This window comes from Dama dama, chromosome 8, assembly GCF_033118175.1.
Source record: "Dama dama isolate Ldn47 chromosome 8, ASM3311817v1, whole genome shotgun sequence".
NCBI lineage: Eukaryota > Metazoa > Chordata > Mammalia > Artiodactyla > Cervidae > Dama > Dama dama.
In genome coordinates, this window is record NC_083688.1 from 22,033,519 (window position 1) to 22,054,971 (window position 21,453).

Here is a 21,453-nt window from a genome sequence, read left to right on the forward strand (position 1 = left end):
AATGGTGATAGTCTTAGAAAAATACAAATTCTTAATAATTAAAAGAAGATGTATAAATCTTGCCTAAACACATTGCTACAGAAAAGATTTGAAAGTGATTATAGATCGCCTACTTAAAAAAATGTACCAGGACCAGATGGCTCCACAGCTGGATTCTATTCAATCTTTGGAGACCAAATGATCCCAGTGTTTTTTAAATTATCATCAGCCATGGAAAGGGACAGAAGTTGCTCCAATCCACTCCAGGAAGCTAAAGTCTTTCTGGCAAAATGTAATGAAGTCACTTCCAGAAAGGAAAAGGTGACCCATCTCAATCATGCAGATAGCTGCATAATTCTCAAAGACATAATAGAAAACAGACTCATTTTTCTGTTGCTCTCTTTAAAAAAAGAAGTAATTAAGTTATAATTTGGTAAGTGTGCATGCTCAATCTCTTCAGTCATGACCGGCTCTTTGTGACCCCATGGACTGTAGCCCGCCAGGCTCCTCTGTCCTTGGGATTCTCCAGGTGTTTGCCTTACCCTCCTCCAGGGGATCTTCTGGAACCAGGGATCAAACTCAAGTCTCCTGCACTGCAGGCAGATTCTTTATCCACTGAGACACCTAAGAAGCCCATAATTTGTTATATAAGGTGTATTTCTGTGAGAATAGTAAGTAACCAACATATTGGAGAAGCGAAGGAGGACCCTGAAATGCCTAGAAGAATAAAACAATACAAGGGTTTAATTATGCATGGAAGCAATTGAAAAGTTCCCATTCTATATTTACTAACCATTTCCTTCTTCCTCATATCAAGGCAAAATCTGCCTCCGAGTAATTTTTACAGATGGAGAAATAAAGGTCCTGGGACATTAATTCCCTAAGGCCAGACTACAAATTAAATCCAAAGCAGGATAGAAAACCCAGTGACTGGTTTCCGTCCAAACTGTTCTTTTCTTTCAAGCATGTGCCTCTCTTTGAGATATGCCCCCAAGGATTCTGGTGGACTTATCATGCTCTGCATGTGGCATGTGGGCAGAATATATAGTCTGGCAGAGAGTTTCACATTCAAATCATATTAGGGTAAGTGCAGTTTTCTTCCAAGGAGTGATCTGTCTTCTAAACACCATAACAAATCCATATCAAATTTAATTCCTTTGCCCATAAACAACACAGAGGCACTCTGCTTTGTCAAATGGCTCTGGCAAGGACTAATAGATGCCCATAAATATCACACCTCTCAAACCATATTTTCCCTGTTGCTTTTTAATACTCCCTTGGCAAAGTGAAGAAAAATGTACCTTATGAAATAGGATTCAGCCAAAAAGCCACTGGATAGAAATCCAACTGTTTAATTTTTCTCTTTATATTAGAGAACAAAGAAATGTTTATGGTAAAGTCTTTTTCTTATATTCTTGTTTGCAATTCTGATATACCCACTCCAGGATTCTTGCCTGGAGAACTCCATGGACAAGGAAGGCTGGCAGGCTACAGTCCATGGGGTTGCAAAGAGTCGGACACAACTGAGTGACTAACACACACACACACACACACACACACACACACACACACACCCCAATTATAGTCACTACAGTGTCAGGGTAAGTCACCTACTTCTGTGAAACTCTTTTCCTATGATTAAAAATAGGATAAATGTACTTTTCCTTTAATAGGGAAACAGGGAGGAAGACTTGATAATATCCCAGAATCATTTTAACTTAGATATTTGTATATGCCTTCTCTATTAATTAACAAAATGTTCCTCTTTCTAATTTCAATGTTATTAAATTATCTCTCAATTTTATCTTATGGATGATGGGGGCAATAATGTATGCTTCATCTGACTTTTAGAATGAATGACTTTTAGCATGGCTAAACTTCACCTAGTTTAGGATGAATCATTTTAAAAACAAACAAAATAGTGATTATATTTTGTAAATTGTGTAATACTAGGCAAACAAATAGTTAAGCCTTGAGACAGGCTGATGGTCAGGATGACACCTAGGATGCAATGGACTTGGTATCACTTAGGAAAGGTGCCTTAACCTCATAGAAATTAGTACAAGGGGTATTCATCCTAGCTTCTACAGTCTCTTAGTATCAAAACCTGGACTCACACCCAGGTCTTCAGACACCTGGACCAAGACTGATGAAATTTTCACACTATTATATCTCTAGATATAGTAAAGATGGTACCGTTTTCTCATTTATATTTATTACTGATAAAGTGTCTAAAAGCTTTCCTTACTCATAAGACCAGTGTAATCAGCCCTGGACAAAGTCAAGGAGAAGGATGGTAGGAGGGGACTACTGACAATTTCATTTTCCTAGTTGTAAAGAGCTTCAAAGTGTATGAGGACAGGTAATCAGTGCTTGTGTGTGTGTGTGTGTGTGTGTGTGTGTGTGTGTGTGTGCGCGCGCGCGCGCGTGCACTCAGTCGTGTCTGCCTCTTTGCAACCCCATGGACTGTAGCCTGCCAGGCTCCTCTGTCCATGGAATTCTCCAGGCAAGAATACCAGAACGGGTTTCCATTTTCCAAACCAGCAGATGTTCCTGACCCAGAGATTGAACCCACATCTTTGTCTCCTGCATTCGTGGGTGGATTCATTTACCACTGTGCCACCTAGGAAGCCAATCAGTGGTTACTGCACCTGAAAAAAAACCATTGATGCTTTTGAATAAGAAGGGAGAGTATCTGAGCTTTAAAGAAGGAAAGCAGGGAGGGAGGGAGAGGAGGAAGGAAGGAAAAAGCACCAGAAACTCCCATGAGACATTGTTTTTTCAATCTTAGAGCCATAAGAAAATAAAAGATGTTAATATGGGTCCTATTGGATAGGCACCATTTCCAGAATATTACAGCGCACACGCCTAACTAGTGTTTTATAAATCAGTTTCTCTATTTGAAATTAAGTTGTTTGAATGTAAAGACCATTTACTTTGCTCTCTGCCCCATGGCTTAGATTGAGATCCTGTCCAGAGTGGATAATTCATAAATGGCTATCAAAAGTGGGGTTATCTCTTTCTGATTAAATGGCTTGGTCCAAGCCAACTCAAATAAAAAAGGAGAGTTAGAACTTGATAAAATTTGATTGCAGACTATGTGTTCTACATACTAGAAAATACAGAACAGTAAAAGCTTGAATTTAAGGTAATTGAACAAAATTGCCACTTCATGACATTTTTTAACTTTTAAAAATTTTATTGAATCTGTAGTTAATACCCTTTTGTCATTTCAATATTATTTTGTAAAATATTATTTTATTTACTTGTTTGTGGATAGCTTATTATATATGTGATACAAAATCCAACAAACACATAGAGTGTATGGTAATACATATTAACGTGTATATTAATAATATATATCGGCACGCCTGTCCTCCAACTGTCAAGTTCCCCTTCCCAGAAACAATAACTGTAATCTGTTTCTTGTGCAACCGCCAACACGATGAATTTTAGAACATTTTCATCATCCCCCAAAGAAACTGTGTACCCATTAGCTGTCACTCCGCATTTTCTCCCAACTCCTCCAGTCCTAAGCAGCCACTAATCTACTTTCTGTATCTAGATTTGCTAATCCTGGGCATTTCGTTTAAAAAAGGTATCATAATTGTGTGATCTTTAGTGACTACCTTATTTCATTTAGCATAGTGTTTTTAAGGTTCATCCACGTTGTAGCATATACTAACATTTCATTTTTTTATTGCCAAGGAATATTCCATTGTATGAATATACCACATTTTACCCATTCAGTTGGAGGATATTTACATTTTTTTCACTTCTTAGCTATTATGAATAAGACTGCTGTGAACATTCTTGTAAAACTTTTTATCTAAATGTATGTCGTCATCTCTCTAGGAGCAGAATTGCTGGGTCCTGTGATAACTCTATGTATACCATTTTGGTGAACTGTCAAATTGTTCCAAAGCAGCTGTGCCATTTTATACCTCAACCACCAAAGCACAAGAGTTCCAATTTCCCCACATCTCCCCAACACTTACTATTTTCCATTTTTTCATTATGGTCCTCCTAGAAGGGGTGGCATCTCATTAGGTATCTCGTTGTAACTTTGATTTGCATTTCTCTGATGACTAATGACATTGAGCACTGGCTATTTACATATCCTCTTTGGAGAAATGTATGATCAAATCCTTTGTGGATTCTTCCATTAGGCTATTTTTTTTTTCCATTAGGCTATTTTTATATCCCCTACCAAGGGAGTACATTTGTTACAATTGATGAACCTACATCAACACAGCATAATCATCCCAAGCCCACATTTACATATATTAGGATCTTCATGGCACCTTCATAGATTTGCCTTTACGAAGCATCTTAGCCACGTCTCTCCAGGGAGTTGGGAGATGAGTGACAAGCAGAGTGTCAGAGAATCCCAAAGTAGCAAATCTGAAATTATGGTTCTGCAGCAAAGAATGTCTGTGTCTATGCAGACACTCAGCTCTCTGTCCTTGACATCCAGAAGACGGTCTAGCTGAAACGTACATGACTGTCAAGGACCAGGGAGAGTCCCAATATGTATCATTACTGAAACGCCCTGATGATAAGTCACTTACATTTACCCTCCTTTTTGGTGTGACCCATGGAATAAACATCATACAGGGTACGGGTAGGACAAATTGGCATTTGTTCATCAAATCCTCTCACACCAGTGCTCTGGGTAACTATTACTATTCGTAGTAATCAGAGAAGGGTGAGTGACTTTCTGTTACTTGATACAGTTGAAGAATGCATTGTATGGGTTATTCAGGGTTTTAGAGAAGGTCAATACTTCACCTGCCATACTGAGGACACATCCTGAGGAATTCTCATTTACATCAGCCTTCCCTTCCCACACACCTTTCTGTCTGTCTATGCTTTAGGTAGGCTGAGCTCTCTGAGAGTGCCAGCCCGTCTAAGCCCCTGGGAAAGTCATCCACAAACCAATATTAGCATGCAACTCCGGTGTGCCATGCAGTGTTCTGAAACCAGGGACAAAGACGAGATGCTTTCTCTTGGGAAACTCAAGTTCATTCCAAAGTGCTCAATGAATTATCTCCCTGAAGAAAATATGCATTTGAAAGTATCATCACAGGGCACACCTGTTAGTGGAGGGTGTGGTTGGAGGGAGTTATTCCCACAGAGATCTTCATATGTCACCACAAGGCAACCACCTACTTTGCTTACACTTAGAGGTAACATATTGGTCTCGTATTGGCTACCCGTGTGAAAGCATATAACGCCAGACACAGTAGTTTATTACACAGGGTATCGGAGAGTCGACTGATGCTTCATATGGCACTTCTCAAGTCTTCCAGAGTCTCTGCCTATCATGATTTCTAGAATGTACCAAAACAATGCCCCATCAGTATCTCTGGCTAATCGAATCCCAGATTTCAGAGAGCTCACCCACCTCCATTTATCAGCCACTTAAGAATTCTTTACACCCAAATGCAACCTTGTGTTAAACCATGTATTGGCGTGGGGAAAACCTCAGGGTCACAGATTTATAAAAAACTGTTGAGGAAACCTAGAATATTTGGAGTGTCGGTACTTCAGCAGTTGTCCGATTCTTTTGCAACCCCAAGGACGGTAGCCTGCCATGTTCCTCTGTCCATGGGATTTTTCAGGCAAGAATACTGGAGTGAGCTGTCATGCCCTTCTCCAGGGTAGTGCACTGCAGGCATATTTTTAACCGCTGAGCCACCGGGGAAGCCCAGAATACTTGGAGTGGCTGTCCCCAATCTCTTCAGACTGGTATCCTAGGGGCTGCGGAGCTCGTCTCCATCCCAGCCCCACATATAGTTGGAGAACCACTCAGGATAAGAATTCTTAGAAGACTTTAATCAGATAGCTGGGAACAACGTGCAGGCCAGATGAATGTGGGGCAAGAGTGGGAGCAGAGAAACAACACAGATAAGTTCCACCCCATACCTGACCCACACTACCTGGTAAAACCACAGTCCGTTCTAGACAACTCACCCCATGTGATTCCACCCCCGCTTCCCAGCCTCTTACATCACATTACTCCGACTTACTGGTTTCTAGCTTGCATCATCCGAAACTCCCTTGTTCACAGATTCGTATTCTTTATTAATTTGGTTATTTGCTGCCTCCCACCCCCAACTCAAAAGCCTTATCACCCCCACCGCCTTAAGATGGGGCTTGTAAGCTCCTCTCTTGGTCCCGTTTCCAGAACAAGGTGAACCGGCACATAGTAGGTGGTTCCTGAATACTGGCTGAGGCATGAATGAACTGGGGCACTTATTCCAGAGTCCTGAGTGAGGCGTTTTAGGCAAAGGAGACTTGGAAAGCCTGACGGGGGAGATGCTGCGGAAATCCCAGCCATCAGACCCTTTTTAAGCCTCTGACCTGTCTCCATGGCTGGAAGGGCGAACGGGCTTGGCCCGCGCCCCCTCGCTAGCCCGGGGAAAGTCGGCCAAACCGGCGAACGCGGCCAGAGCGCCAGCCCTGCGAGGAGCCTCCACATGGGGACGAGGGCGGCGGGCAGGCCCCACCCGGAGCCCCGGGGCGGCGGGCACAGCCCCGGGTGGCCTGCCGAGCCCGGGGGCGGCGCGGGCAGGAGCCGCCCCACGCGCGTCCCGCGGCCCCCGCTCCAGAGGCGCAGCCGCTGGGCCGGGGCCGCTCGCCGAGTTGGCCGCGCGCGCCCGGAGGAGCGCAGAGTTTGGAAAGTCGTCGCGAAGCTTCGGCGGAGAGCAGGGGGTGGGGGAGTGGGGGTGCTAGAGAGAAAAACCCGCCTCTTGCGAGTAGAGCGAGGAAGAGGGGGGGAAAGGCGCCGAGTTCCGCTTCCTGAACGGCGGTGGGTAGAGGAGGTCGGCGCGGGCCAGGCCGGCGGGACGCACACTCCGGGCCCGCGACGGGCGATGGCCGGCGAGCGGACCCGCAGGTTCACCCGGAGCCTTCTGCGACCCGGGCAGGCGGCCGAGCTCCGGCACAGCGCCGCGTCCGCCGCCGCCGTGGCCGTCAGCAGCCGGCAGCAGCAGCGGGTGAGTGCCGCGCGCCCCCTGCGCCTCCCCCGCGCGCCCCGGGCGGCCGGGTACCCCGCTCCCGCAGCCGGGTCTCCGCGAGCCCCTGGGCGCCCCTGCCCCGGCCGCCCCCCGCTTCCCCTCCCCCGCAAGCCCTCCCCCAGCCTCCTCGCCCTGCGCCCCGCCGCACCACCTCCGCGAGGCAGCGATGCGGACGCCTGGGGACCGAGGGGGCGCGTTTGGGGACCGGGGACATTCCGAGGAGAGACCGCGCGGACCGCAGAAGCGCAGCGTGGGAGAGGATGTGCCTGGGTTGGAGGCGTGGGGGCGGTGAGAAGGTGACGGGAACGCATCGCGAGTCACACCGGTGCTAGGTTGTGGGGTCCCAGAAGCTCGAGCGGTGGGCGAGTCTACGGAGTGGAACCCCTCGGTCCACAGGTCTGCGCGCCCCCTCCACCCCTGGCGACTGGTGCGTCGGAGGGGAGGAGGCGATCCGAGGTCCTCGCCCGGGCTAAAACCTGGGAGTCTCACCTGAACGCTATCGCAGAAACAAATGCACTTCTCACCCACCTCCCTCCACGGGGCAAAACCCCACAAACCGCTTGATGGTACTTCAGAAAGGGCTGAGGGAACCAGACTGGAGGAGACGTGGGTCATTAAGTATCCAGTGGTTTCTGGTATTTTTCTAAGATGTTCGTGGGGTTCTCCCGCCAAGATCGCTTTACTGGTTACTTCCTTATTGAAACGCCTTCTAAGAGAGCGGGGTGATTGCCGCGGGAAATCCCTGGGGCAGCCTCCAGCCGTGCTCATCTGATTCCCAAATCATATCCATAGCTTCCCAGAGGCTCAGAAGTTCCAGTAGGTGACACCCTCCAGGGTGGAAGTCTCAGGAGGAGAAAAAAAAAAAAAAAATCTACTCTGGTGGGAAAGGGAGACGAGTGGCAACAGCCTTAAAGCAAGACTTGGGTTCAGCAGCCACACTCTTGGCCTCCCTCTCTGGACCGGAATCCCACTCTGTGGCTTCCATTTTCCTTTTTGCCAGGAAATATCGTTAGGAATTAAACGGCTTCTTTTAAGACTGTCAAAGAAAGTGTTACTCTTGCCAGTCACCCATGAGGAGGGAGCCAAGGGCTACCCAGAGCCAGTTCCCACAGCCAGGACTTTTCTTTAGAGCCATAGGTCTGGAAGTTAAACAGAACGGAAGCTAATTGCCTGGCAGAGGACTAGGCATCGGATGCCCAAGAGGGTGGCGGTGATTGGAGTGTGAAATGAGTAGGTGGCCATACCTTCTCTCTCTCTCTCCCTTACCACTCACTGGCTGCAGTCTGCAGTTACCCAGAGGGAATTCAAGGCTTAGCAGAAAAAGCGGCTGCCCTGATTTTGATATCAACATGGACATTTTCAAGGCAGGAAGGATAAACCATCAAAAAGAACATTTTTTTTTTTCCTGAAAAGAAGTTTCAATTGGAGTAAAAATAGAGATAGTAATATCTTCCAGCATGCCTAGAGAATAATTTTTACTTTGAAATGGTTATTCAGGGTGGTGGCTTTGTCATTCTCTGGCATGTGCCTTAAGATAACTTTATTTTGCTATTAATTCATTTTACCAAATCTCAGTAGTGATCCTGTAGAGAAATGCAGCGAACTAAGTAGCATTCAATTGGAATAAACAGCCTAAATGCCGTTTTTGATTTGGATTTTGTTTTCAACTGGGTTCTCCTGGAGTTTTTGTAGCACTTGACTTTCTCTAAAGAATATGTATCCTAGATACTTTTGTATGCAGACGCACACATTATTTTCTCCAAATTTATGTCAGATTTGAAATCCTGGGGAGTCTTGTCAAAATGAATAAGCTCAATGTCTTAAAAAGAGTTGGGGCAAGGGGTGATTCGCTGGCAGAGGCCTCCCTGCCTCCCTCAGCTCACTTCAGCACCGTGGCCAACACTCCTGAACAAGCTTTTGCCAAGACATTTCAAGGGATCTTACGCATCTAGTCAGGCAGCTTGGGCAGCGATTTTGGCAGCAGGAAGCCATGTGCTTGGCATCCATCCTATCACTTCACTCTTTTTTTTCTTTTTTCAAGTGTCACGTTAATTTTTTCATCACTATACTTTAAATCTCCATTGTACAAAGTGACCAGGAAGTGTGCCCCCGTAATCGACCCACCTCTGAGGCTGTACCTTTCATACCAGTGTCTTCTTGGGCTCTTTTGATACTAAACACGTTTCTCATTCCAGTGAATTGAGATGGGTTGGTTTTCAGGAACTTCGTAAAAAGAAAACAAGGATATTGTACCATCTTTATTTAGTAATTTAAAATTTCTTTCTTTCCCAGCAAATAACTACCTCATTGAAGTTAAAAGTTCCAAACATAACTTATTAATAGTCTTCAAATTTGGCTCAGATTGCCCAAGATGAAAATACTCTGCTAAATACAGATACCTTACAACAGCTTTAACAGTTAATTGTCTATAACACACACCAAGGTTTTTCCTAGACTAATTTTAAGGTGATCCATTAGTATTCCTTATACAGGTGAAAAAATGATCCTCAGTTTTCTTGGTTTTTTTTATTTTTAATATTAACGTTGGAAGGGACATTCAATTTGCAAGTCACCACCATCAACTTAAAAAAAATATAGTCTAGTCGTCATCAGCAGGTGGAGGTAAACAAGCTGAATTGCGTAACTCCAGGAGGTAGGGCCTTCAGTTTATATTCATGTATATATGTGCATGGGCCTTCCCTCGTGGCTTCCACAGTAAAGAAACCTCCTGCAGTGCGGGAGACCTAGGTTCAATCCCTGGGTTGGGAAGATCCCCTGGAGGAGGGTTTGGCAACTCACTCCAGTATTCTTGCCTGGAGAATCCCCATGGACAGAAGAGCGTGGCTGGCTCCAGTCCATGGGGTTGCAGAGTCAGACACAACTAAACTGAGCACACATACGTATGCATAGAAGAGTTCAGTGTTCCAACAGAAAAAAGAATTTGTCAAAAATAATTAACTCTTAAAAGGAGACAGGAAGATGATGCATTCTCTGAGTTGGCACCCAAACTCGATGGGATTCTGTGAGGCAGAACATCCCTTTTGAACCTAAGACCCTGTAACTGGACAATCCAGTGAAGATGAAGGCTAGCTTACATCGATCCACTTCCTTAAGACTCTTTGTGTTCCTTCAAGTCCTCAAATCCTAGTTGTCAGGGGGAGAAAATGAATAGACTCGGGGAAGAAGATTACCGGCAGCCCACTCCAATACCACAAGTAGAATTGTGTGTATTGGAGCAAGCTGTCATCTATTGAAAAAATATTTGAGAGACACTAGAAGGTCTTGCTGAAAAAAACCTGTCTCGCTGCTAGATTCATAGAGTACCCTTTATGAAATCTCTCTTTTGGGGGCCAGAATCATCCAGAGTGTTATGGAGGGATTGCTGTAGACTTTGATAAGGATAATAAGAGGTTATTATAAGGAGAGATGAGGTTGTCAGACAAGGTTTTGGACTCTGTGTCCTATAAGCATAATAGAACAGGAAATCTTCAAACTGTGTTTGAATTATGGAAGGATGCTGAATGAGGGCACTTACTAAGGGGCCTGCTTTTAGGCCAGTTGCTGAGGGAAATAGAGGTGGGTTCCAAGGCAAGCTTGATTTCAGTTTTAACCCAAGACACTGCAGAAGCTCATGTGCAAGCGGACTCCTGGTGAGGACCCACCTTATTCTGCGTTCCTCTTCAAACAATAATGCAATTATCTGCACCCTCAAGTTCATTGCAGCATTTTTCACAACAGCCAGGATATTCCATTGCAATGGATTTGTAATTTTCCATTGTGTATGTGGATACCCACAAACACACACACATTATTTAACCTTGTAAAAGAGAGAAATAGAAGGAAGTCCTGCCATTCGTGTGATTATATTAAGTGGAATAAGTCAGACACAGACAAATACTGTATGAACTCATTTCTGTGTGGAATCTAAAATGGTAAAACTCACAGATGCAGAGAGAGTAGAACGGTGATTGCTGGAGTGGGGAGAGGAGTGGATGAAGAAATGAGAAGCTGGTCATCAAAGGGTACGGACTGGTCAGTTCTGCTTGATAAATGAGTTCTGGAGCTCCAGTGTACAACATGGTGACAGTAGTTGAAAATACTGTTTTGTACACTTGTCATGTACTCAGATCTTACCTCTTCCCAGCGCACACACACGTACAAGATGGTGACTGTGTAGAGGTGATGGATAAGTCATTTCATTTCATTGTGGTGATCATTTCACAATCTGTACATACATCACAGTGTCAAATTGTGCTCCTTAAGTATATACAGTTTTTATTTGTCAAAGACATCTCAATGACGTCTGAAAGAAAAAAGGAGTAAGAACAATGAAAAACAGGAACGAAATATACATTTTGAAAAAGTATATGTTTCCTCCTTAGTTATCCTGAGATTATTTTTCATAGAAAACAAGTGAATCACAACTCATGCAGAAGCCAGTCTCAGGATCAAGTGAAGCTGAAGTATTTTCCTGAACCCCCCATTTATGGTAGTCCAAGCTTCTCTAGTGAGGAATCTCAGTTCAAAAATGATTAGGAATATTTCTCCCACGTCAGGACTAGAATCTCTTATTGTTTTGGTTGAATATACCTACTATGTTGGCCTCAAAGTTGTAATGCCATTAATTAGAGATTCTTTTTTGATAAGAAGTTCTTCCTTTAAAATGTATAAGGGGATTTGTACTTTCACATGAATTAGTTCATTTAGATAGCTTTCTACTGTTCATTAAGGGCTTCCCTGGTAGCTCAGATGGTAAAGAATCAGTCTGCAATGCAGGAGACCAAGGTTCGATCCCTGGTTCGGGAAGATCCGCTGGAGAAGGTAATGGCAACCCACTCTAGTGTTCTTGTCTGGAGAATTCCACAGACAGAAGAGCCTGGCTGGCTACAGTGCAAACTGTCGGACACAACTGAGTGACTAACACACACTATTCATTAATTATAAATAAGATTGGTGCTCTTTTATCCATATATGTTCTATTTGATAGCAATTCAAAAGAAAAAAATTAATTTCTGTTAACATCGCATCAGATCTGTCACTTTGAGAGATAGGTACTCTAATGTGTGGAACGTAATTGGTCAGAGTAATGGAAGGCTGAGTAACAGAGAGGGTAAGGACTGGCTAGGTAAGAGCCTGGCTAGGGTCAGATGGTGGGAAGGAAGTACAGAGGCTGGTGGAGGTTTCTGCGTGACTGCGTGTTAAGTCACTTGAATCATGTCCGACTCTTTGTGACCCATGGACTGTAGCCCGCCAGGCTCCTCTGTGTATGGGATTCTCCAGGCAAGAATACTGGAGTGGGTTGCCGTGCCCTCCTCCAGGGATCTTCCCGACCAAGGGATCGAACTCAAGTCTCTTATGTCTCCTGCTTTGACAGGCGGGTTCTTTACCACTAGCAGCACCTGGGAAGTCCTGGTGGAGGTTTATCGAAACCAAATAATCATTTGGTCAGTTCTTGCTTAAAGCCTTTTATGTGGTTCCTCGATGGGAACATATCAGTTTGTTTACATGTATTCTTTAGGACCTTTATTCTGTCATTACATAGAAATTTCTTTGCACCTCATGCTTGAACTGTATCCAAATTTATTAACTTCTTTTTTTTAAAGAGGAAACATCCTGCCAGAAGAGATTGTACTTAATCAGTATGTTTTGTCCCTCCCCATCCAGCCAGAAAGGCCAAGTGGTAAAGAATGGACAACATTAATTCAGTAATCTCCCAGATTCCATATCCAAACTTTGGTTTTGATGCTTCCTAACTTCCTCTGTTCCCCAGTGATACTCCTTTTGATATTTTAGAGAGCTTTGAATAAGAAGCAGAACCTTTGACCTACTGAAGATCTCTGATTGAGAAGGAGTGAATATGTAACTGTGTTTACAGGGGCAGGAGGAATTCTTAGAAGGAAGAAACTCCCCTCTAAACTTGGTGATATTTAGGTAGTTGAGAGTAGGAAGGGTTTTAAGAAACTGAGTGGGAGATACTAGAGTTTCTGAAAAATCCCATGCTGGGAGTGAGAGTCAGTGAGAAGATGCAGGAAATGATAGTGAAGGAAAATGAAGCATTTGTTTTACTGTCAGTATCTAGAATGAAAGCAATATGCAAAGCACAAGCCTGTTTGTTTGGCATTCCCTGCATCCTTGCTTTGTTTTCGTTTTTCTCCACGGGATTCTTCACAACAAGGGTGTTTACATTTTAGCAGAAATCACAGGCTTTAGCAGAAATTCCAGTCCCACGTTTATAGTCTCAAATGAGGAAAGTCCCTTGCCTGGTGAAGACGTCAACCCGAACTTAGCTGACAAGATCAAGGTTGAATGTTTTTGACTTCTCAAGGGCATTGCACAAGGAGCAACAGTGGGCTCTAGCAAACTTCTACATGGGTCAAAAACTGAAAGAATGAATAAACATGCTCACCTGTCTTTTTCTTTACAACCTTCTTCTCTAAGGCCTAACATAAAAAAAGAGCAGTCATAAACGTTACATAATAAACCATTTGTTGAGAACCTCCAAAATGCCTGACACAGCATTACGTGTTTTATTTAATTCTCAGAGCAATCCTATGAGGAAGTCATTATAGTTACAGATTACACAGGAGGCCATTGAGACACGTAGGGTTAATAGATTGCTCTGAGTTAAGTAACTGACATGGAGCCTCTTTTGCATCCTGGATAACAACCAGTTTTGTAGCTGCTTCCAGTAGCATCTCTAAGTTGGAAGACACCGGACGCTGACTTCGCCTTCTGATGGGCAGCGCAACCTAAAGAAGAACTCTGTCCTTCCCTCTGGCATTGCAGAGCACCCACGAGTGTTCTCTTGTGTTTTCCTCTGAGGTTAAAAGCCACAGCAGAGGCTGTTATAGTTACCTGTATTAATAATAGACCCTCCCAAGGCAACCGGAGCTCAGTTATTAAATCCTTAAAATATGAACTCAGTCATCTCCATGCCATCTATCTGGCAAAGCCATAAACAAATTGTGAAAGAGGGTGGGGTTACTTGTTCTCACATCCTCTTCTCTCCCAGGACGGGCTGCTTCTCCATTCTCGGTCATTTCACACACTCCTGCAAGTGCCTGAAATTTTCCAGTGTATCGTGTGTCCTTGATGATGCATATTTCCATTTGACTAGGCTGGGCTGAGAGTCTTTTCTCACATGCTGTCTTGTTTGAAGGAGTGATTCTAAGTGTCTTACAAAGATTGATGTAAGACCGCAACAACCCAAAATATAGTAAAGGGGAAAAAAATCAATATTAGCAACAACAACAAAAAGCCAGGTTAGGAAAGGTGCATGTAGTCAGGAGTAGGTTAGTGAAGTAGGATCAGTATATGAAACGTATAACCATAGTCTTGCTAAAGGCGCATCCTAGCGACCAAGTCAAAGACGAAAACATGATGATTCGACATGAGATTAAGACAGCGTTGAGATAAAAGAAAATAATTCGCTCTAGACATGGTCAAGTTTTTTTTCTTTTAGTCTTCAAATAAGCACTTTATTATCAAATAGTTCAACATCAGAACGATATTTCTAATTCCAAAAGAAGTTTCTTCACGTAGTATCATATTGTGAAATACGTTAGGGGTCTGACACTAAAGCCCACATCCCGTTCCAGTTTCTCATATGTAGTTGGGTAACTTGATCTATAAAGTATAAATTCATCTCATTCTTAGTAGCGCTTAGACATGGTCAGCTTTAACTGGACTGAGATTCTGAAAATTTCTGTAATTGTTCACAAAGGACATCATGATGCTATGATGGATCGTCATTCCTTAGAATGTGGTCCAGGGCCAACAGCATTGGCATTGCCTGGATGTTAGAAATGCAGAATCCCTAGCCCCATACTTGACCTATTGGATCAGAATATGAATTTTAACAAGATCCTCTGGTGATTTGTAAGCATACTGAAATTTGAGAAAGGCACACACACACAGCTACACGTTTAGACTATTTTTGCAGTGTATTGTCAGGTAAAGGCAATTGTCTGAGGGTCTAGTATAGTGCAGACCTATTATAACTCTTTGAAAGAGTCTCTCGAGGCAAAGATAAAGATCAGACCACCTAGGGATGAAAATGAGATTGATTCATTGCTAAGTGACTTTAGAGAAGTCCCTTGCTCATTTGCATTCTGTTTGCTTCTCTAGCTAACAGCATAATTGTAGAGTGAGATTAAGGAAAACTCTCTACAACATACATGACAGAGTTGTGATTGGAGTCTATGAAAGTTCTCACCTTGATTAGAACACCAAAGATGGGTCCCAGGGTGAGGCCAGGGTCACCCCACTCACCAGAGAATTTGAAAGCAAAATCACTCCAACTCAGGTAGGACATGCAATGGTGATTCCTTATTGGTTTTTTTTTTTTTTTTTTTTTTTTTTTTATGTTGCCATCATACTGAAACTTTTAGTTATTTGAAAATAAATGGTTATATCAGAAAATCTGACTGCTGGAATCAGAAAAGGATGAACCTTTTCTTCTTTCAGTCATTGATTCTCACAAAAAAAAAGGCTTTTCTTGTTCACGGTTGAATGTCCTAAGGATGGGATTCCGTGGAGTTAAAGCCCTTGATATCTCCACAGGTTGCAACAAATGTGGTCCAGGAGCCCTGTGATTGCTGTCCTTCACCACCATCTTGAGAGACCCTTTCCTCCTCACGACTGTCCAAGTTGAATTTCCTTCATGCACTTTGAACAACTTGGCCAATTTGGGATTTGGTATAGGAAATATCAGATCCTATTGAGACTGGAGACCAGAATTCCAGCCCTGTCTCTGGGACTCTTTGCAGAGTCACTTCCATTTTTGGAGTCTCAGTTTCCCCATCTGTGAAATTAGGGGACTAGAGAGAGTCCTTACATTTGCCGTGTCTCTGCCCTGGAGTTCTCACGGCTTCTTCTCATCCCTTGAGTTCTTGGCTGTCACCCACTCAGGAAATTCATCCTGAATTCCCAGATGCAAGCATCTTCTCCAGCCTCCTTCTACTGGAGTCGTCTCTGACCCATTGCTGTGCTTCACTTTCCTCATTCTTGTTTCTCTTCTCCAACCTTTCTGCCTTCATATAAGCGCCATTGAGAGAAACTTGTCTGTTTCACTACTTTTAGACTATATTTATTATATGAAAATGGCTTCCCTGGTGGCTCAGTTGGTAAAGAGTCTGTCTGCAATGCGGTAGACCCTGGTTTGATCCCTGAGTGGGGAAGATCCCCTGGAGAAGGAAATGGCAACCCCTCCACTATTCTTGCCTGGAGAATTCCAGAGACAGAGGAGCCTGGTGGACCACAGTTCATAGGGTCACAAAGAGTCAGACACAACTGAGTGACTAACACTTTCACTTTATTATATGAAAATAAGGAGGGGGAAGTCTCCGTTCCCACTGCAAATGAGCATTTAAGGAAAGTCAGGAGAGTGGGCTGGGTGTATACCAGTGAGGGATCGCATGGAATTATGACTTCAAAACCAGGTTGTCAGTATCTGCTAAGGATGTTCCTTAAGTCATCTTCTTCACAGTCTACTTGGCAAGTGATGAAAATGCAATTATATAGAAATATAGTGACCACATCGTAAATGGTAGGTACCTGACTTGTATAGTCTCTCTCAACCCTCATGACAACTGTGTGGGGAAGAATTGGTGTTCTTATTGTATAGATGAGGAAAGAGATGCCTGGAGATCAGAAACTTGCCCCAGATCTGGTAAATGACTGGTAAGTGATGAATCCAGGAGTCACATGCAGGCAGCCTGACTCTGGGTCTGCATTCACCACGATAACTCCGTTCTGCAGATCGGCAGGCAGGCAAGCAGATCTCATTAAACATGCCGTTAGCATCCATGCGAGAGAGGAAAGAGAGAAAGGAAGCCTCAGAGTACCAGCCATAGGAAGAGGTTTTGAAAAAGAGTTTCTGAACGAGAGAAGGACTGAGGTTACTTTTGCTCTGATGAACGATTTTTCATTTATGACCTCTCAGCAGAGTCGGATACTGAGAGTGACACCACCTCTGACACTGTCAGTGCCGTCCTTTCCCAAGAACAGGACTGGCACGGAGTATGTTAAACTTCGCAAACAGTGGTCCCTTCATCTCTTGAAAGGGGCATCATTTGATTCTTCTCCTTCTTTGGAAATACATTTCTGGCAAGATAAGCATAGAGTAGTTGGATTGCAGCATGACGTCTGTTACTTTGTCTTTTGTGGTCTTGATTTTAATGTTCATGTTTACAAAGGAGAGGGCTTTTTTTTTTCTCCCCACTGAAATGAGATTTGTTCGCCTCTTGTCATTCGCAGCAGCGTCAGTGGGCTGGAAAGAAAAGAAATGCTTGTGTTTGCTGGACTCGACATGCTGACCTACATTAAATGATGTAGAAATAATAAAATTTAATGAATGTGACCAAGTTAGTGGCAATAGAGCAAAACACTTGTCTTTGAAAACATTAATATTTTGCAATTGGATTTTGGTGGGAATGTCTGCCTCTGAGAATAGCAGAATTAATGGACCCAGATCATCAAAGGTTCCTTTAATTGTGCTGCTAAGTGTGAGAATAGTCACTTTTCCTAATTCAATTTCAGCATAACTCCCTCTCCTGACATATAAAAGTGGGGAAGCGAGTCAGTTCTTTATGTTAAACACCCAAATGGCAGAGTTTAATAACAGGAGATGGAGGAGAGTCTATTGAAAAAGGTGAAACCATTTATGATGACCACAGTGAGCTTTTCTTCATGTAATTATTTTAGTAATCACCAATCTAAATGACTCATTAAGGCTGTCAAAATGACCAGTGCTGTTTGGGCTTTCAGATCACACATTCTATAAACAGAACACAGGCCTGAACATCTGACTTGGCAAACAAGCAGACAAAAAACTTGACAAAATGTACTATTCAATGAAATATGATAATTAAGTTATTTTTGAACACTCGTTGTTTATTTGATTAGCTCTTAAAAGTCCCTTTGTCATACTCTTCAGAAGGAGAAAATGGGAATTAACTATAGCTGAGTAACCTTCACAAAAATGAAAGTGCTATCAGAGCTTAGGAACTTTTTCGAAAAAGAAAATTCAAATCTGGAGAACTAATATTTAAAATCATTTACGTTCATGTTTTTTACCTTATTTTAAAATCAGACATTTATTCAAAAGAGGATTTTATTTTCCAATGTAAAGTGTTCCATTTTGATTTAAAGTATGTCTACCTACATAGCTATAAAACTTCCCTGTGAAACTGCCAGTAATAAAATTTATTGGCATACCCGTATGCACAGATAAGACTCTTCTAGGACCTTTCTGAGTGCTAACAGGGAAGGTTCATTTATTAACTTCCATTTTTTGAAGTCAAAAGCCATTATGTGGTTACTAGTCAATCAATTTGAAAAATGTATCTTTTTATCATTAGGAAGCAGTGGTTTCCAGGCTGTGTAACCTTGGCTGTGTCTTTAAGCTTCTTTGGGTTTCAGTTTCCTTGTCTTTAAAATTAGAATGTTGGACAGTAGGAGCTTTAAAGATGCCTTAGTCCTACAGATGTAGGGGATTATTCTTCTTCTTAAGATGTTGAATAGAGGATTCATTGTTTTCATTTTAACAACAGTATTATTGATTAAAATAGCTGATTTTAGCAACTGAAGAAATGACTCCAAATGACCTACAACCAAAGTTGTACTTCAGAGATGAAAATGGTAACATAAAGTGGTTATTTGAGGATGTGATGAAGGGAAGAGCTGTTTATACACAGAGCATGGGGCTAGTAGCATCTGAATTGGCAGACGGACAGGCAGCAGTGACTGAGGCAGGCAAGACACACTCCTCTGACCCGGTAAAGGCTCAGAAGCTAGCATGTCAACTCATTTTCCGTTTTCTGTTCCTGCAGAGAACAAAGATAGGCTTCATCTGCTTTAGGATCATTTCTCTGGTTCCCATGTCCAGTCTTGGTAGCAGCTCTCTGGCTTCACATCTGTCCCAGGCTCCTTTTAGCACCCACGTGACTACCATATAGACCAGGGTGGGGGGAGTTTGAGCCATCCCTCCACGCTCCACGCCTTCTCCTTGCCATCAAAAAGCAGCCAGAGCCTCTCTTTTTCCAGTTTCATCCCTGTCACCTCTTTCTCCCACCTGAGAAAGGTAATATGGGCTGTCCCTGCCCTGGTGTGATTGCCGAGGTATTGAAAAGACAGCAAAGTTTGCCCTTCCCAGATCACTGTCTTTAACAACCTAAACCCTAACGAGGTCCAGCCTATTTCATTCAGCAGTTAGAAGTCAACCTTAAAGACACAAGATGGTCATTGACTTAAATTCATGCTAAAGTGTAAATCCATTTCCCAGCGGGTATAGCTCAGACAGTAAAGAATCTGACTGCAATGTGGTAAACCTGGGTTCAATCCCTGAGTCAGGAAGATCCCCTGAAGAAGGGAATGGCTACCCACTCCAGTATTCTTGCCTGGAGAATTTCATGGACAGAGGAGCCTGGCCGTCTAGAGTCCATGGGGTCGCTAAGAGTTAGACACGACTGAGCGACTAACATTTCACTTTTTTTCTTCATACCTTGGAAAGAGGCTTTAGGGGAAAAGGGCATAAGAATGTGAGGCTTGTACCAGAAATAATGGCCCTTCCTTTATTGGTAACTGGTAGTCTAATCTCTGGCATGTAAGTACACGACAAATGTCCAGTTGCCTTCCCTGAACCAGGAGGATGAGTTTCCAAAGCCCTGAGATACTTTCCAGGATAAGCTCCGTGGTTATTGTTTCTATATTCCCAGGATAGCGAGATGTCTGGCATACATACAGTAGGTGTTTACTAAATGTTTGTTAAATGTAAGAGAGAATGTCCCCCTTGGAGATGGCAGAAGTACAGGTTAGGTTTGTGAAAGGGAACCTAAATGCCTGGTTTGCAGTGAAGAAATTCTCAGGTGTGTTTAAGAAGAAATACTTTGGCAATAAAATACGGGCATGCGGTATCTGCTGATAGTCACAAATTGAATTGACGTAAGCTGAACAGACTTGAGGGGCTTCCCAGGGGCTCTAGTGGTAAAGAGCCTGCCTGCCAATGCTGGAGAGATAAGAGACAGGGTTTGATCCCTGGGTTCGATCCCTGGGTCAGGAAGATACCCTGGAGGAGGACATGGCAACCCACTCCAGTATTCTTGCCTGGAGAATCCCATGAACAGAGGAGCCTGGTGAGCTACAGTCCATAGGGTCACAAAGAGTGGGTCAAAACTGAAGTGATTTAGCATGCACGCACTAATGGAATTGAATTCAAGATTCTCACCAAAGGCTATTTGAAGATTTTTTAAAAAAATTAGAATGTCAGTTGGTGTGAGTAGATGCTCTTGGATAGGAAAGGCTCAGCCCAGCAGTTGTGCAGGCTCTTTCGATACCAGCTCCTCCCCCGAGGGCACCCTGGTGACACAAACAGAGCTCACTCTTTGGCCAGGGGTGGTGTTGTCATTCCTTCGGATGCTGTTAGCTGTCACGAGACTGGGACAGAATAAAACTCTGGGCGGGTTGCAGAAAATGATTGATTAAAATGCAGGAAGTGTGGGCGACGAGTTTTGACAGCAGTCTGATCCCAGTCCCGTGACGGAGTGTGGTTTGTTTTCAAGAAAACTCATCGTAAATCAGCAGAGCTATATGATTTTATCAGCGAATGTGAGTGCTATTTTAGTTCTTTAGAGCTCCGCTTCTTCTCTTTAGGTCAAGGAACATTCCTGACGCTGTTTCTGAGGGTTGTAATAACTGTGCTCTGTATTTTCTTTTTAATTCCAATTTTCATTGAGTAGTCTCTTTTTACAGCTCTGCTTTGAAAACTTTTATTAAGTTAATAACTCAAAATATAAAAAATAATGGGGGAAAAAAGCCAATTTCTTTTTTTTTGTTTTGCGCCACCCACTGGTAACGGGTTTCAGAGTGTTTATTTGAAACATTTGTCTGCTCACAAAAATATTCTTTGACACACGTTTAAGTTAGTGTTGACTATTTAAATGTTTAATGTGTGATTCAAGCTAAATTTTATCCTGAGAATCCTTTCTTCTGGGTGTGTATGTATAGCAACTCCACATGAAATGTATGTTGGGAATAAAAAAAGAGAAATTGCGCTACATTTCTTGGTGTCCTACCATCACAAACAGTTAGACCTAGAGGAACACTTAGTCTAAAATAATCAGGAAGTTGAGTCACAGGGAGGTTTAAGTGGACATGGTCAGGGTGACAGAGCATGGTTGATGGTCTCAAACCCACTGCTTTTTCTCCCTCAGCCCAAGGCACCATCAGCAGGCAGAAGTATAATTTAATGTCATAAAATGAAAGTCTAGAATTTTACTCATATTTCCGTGGGACTTTCCTGTAAAAGTGAATAAGCCTTAAACCCAACAGAACACTGCTTTCAAAGGAGTTTAAACAGTGAACATGCACTTAACCTGAGTGTGCACACGTGGCTTACTTCCTGAACATGTGACATGGGTGTTCCCTGTTGCTGCTGAGACTCTGTGACCTGTGT

The 21,453-nt window shown here is 43.1% G+C and overlaps 1 protein-coding gene across 2 annotated transcripts in view; it reads left to right on the forward strand.

Moving 5' to 3' along the window:
• The first annotated feature begins 6,842 nt into the window (after positions 1 to 6,842).
• DOCK10 (dedicator of cytokinesis 10) overlaps positions 6,843 to 21,453 on the forward strand; it is a 297,309-nt gene continuing 282,698 nt past the window's right edge. Inside the window, exon 1 of one of the 2 annotated variants that reach the window (XM_061148622.1) lies at positions 6,843 to 6,980. In XM_061148622.1, coding sequence (XP_061004605.1) covers positions 6,858 to 6,980 — 123 coding nt within the window. In that variant the 5' untranslated portion in view covers positions 6,843 to 6,857. Of the gene's footprint in view, positions 6,981 to 20,477; positions 20,607 to 21,453 lie in introns of those variants that run through there. The other variant, XM_061148625.1, reaches the window with a different exon arrangement.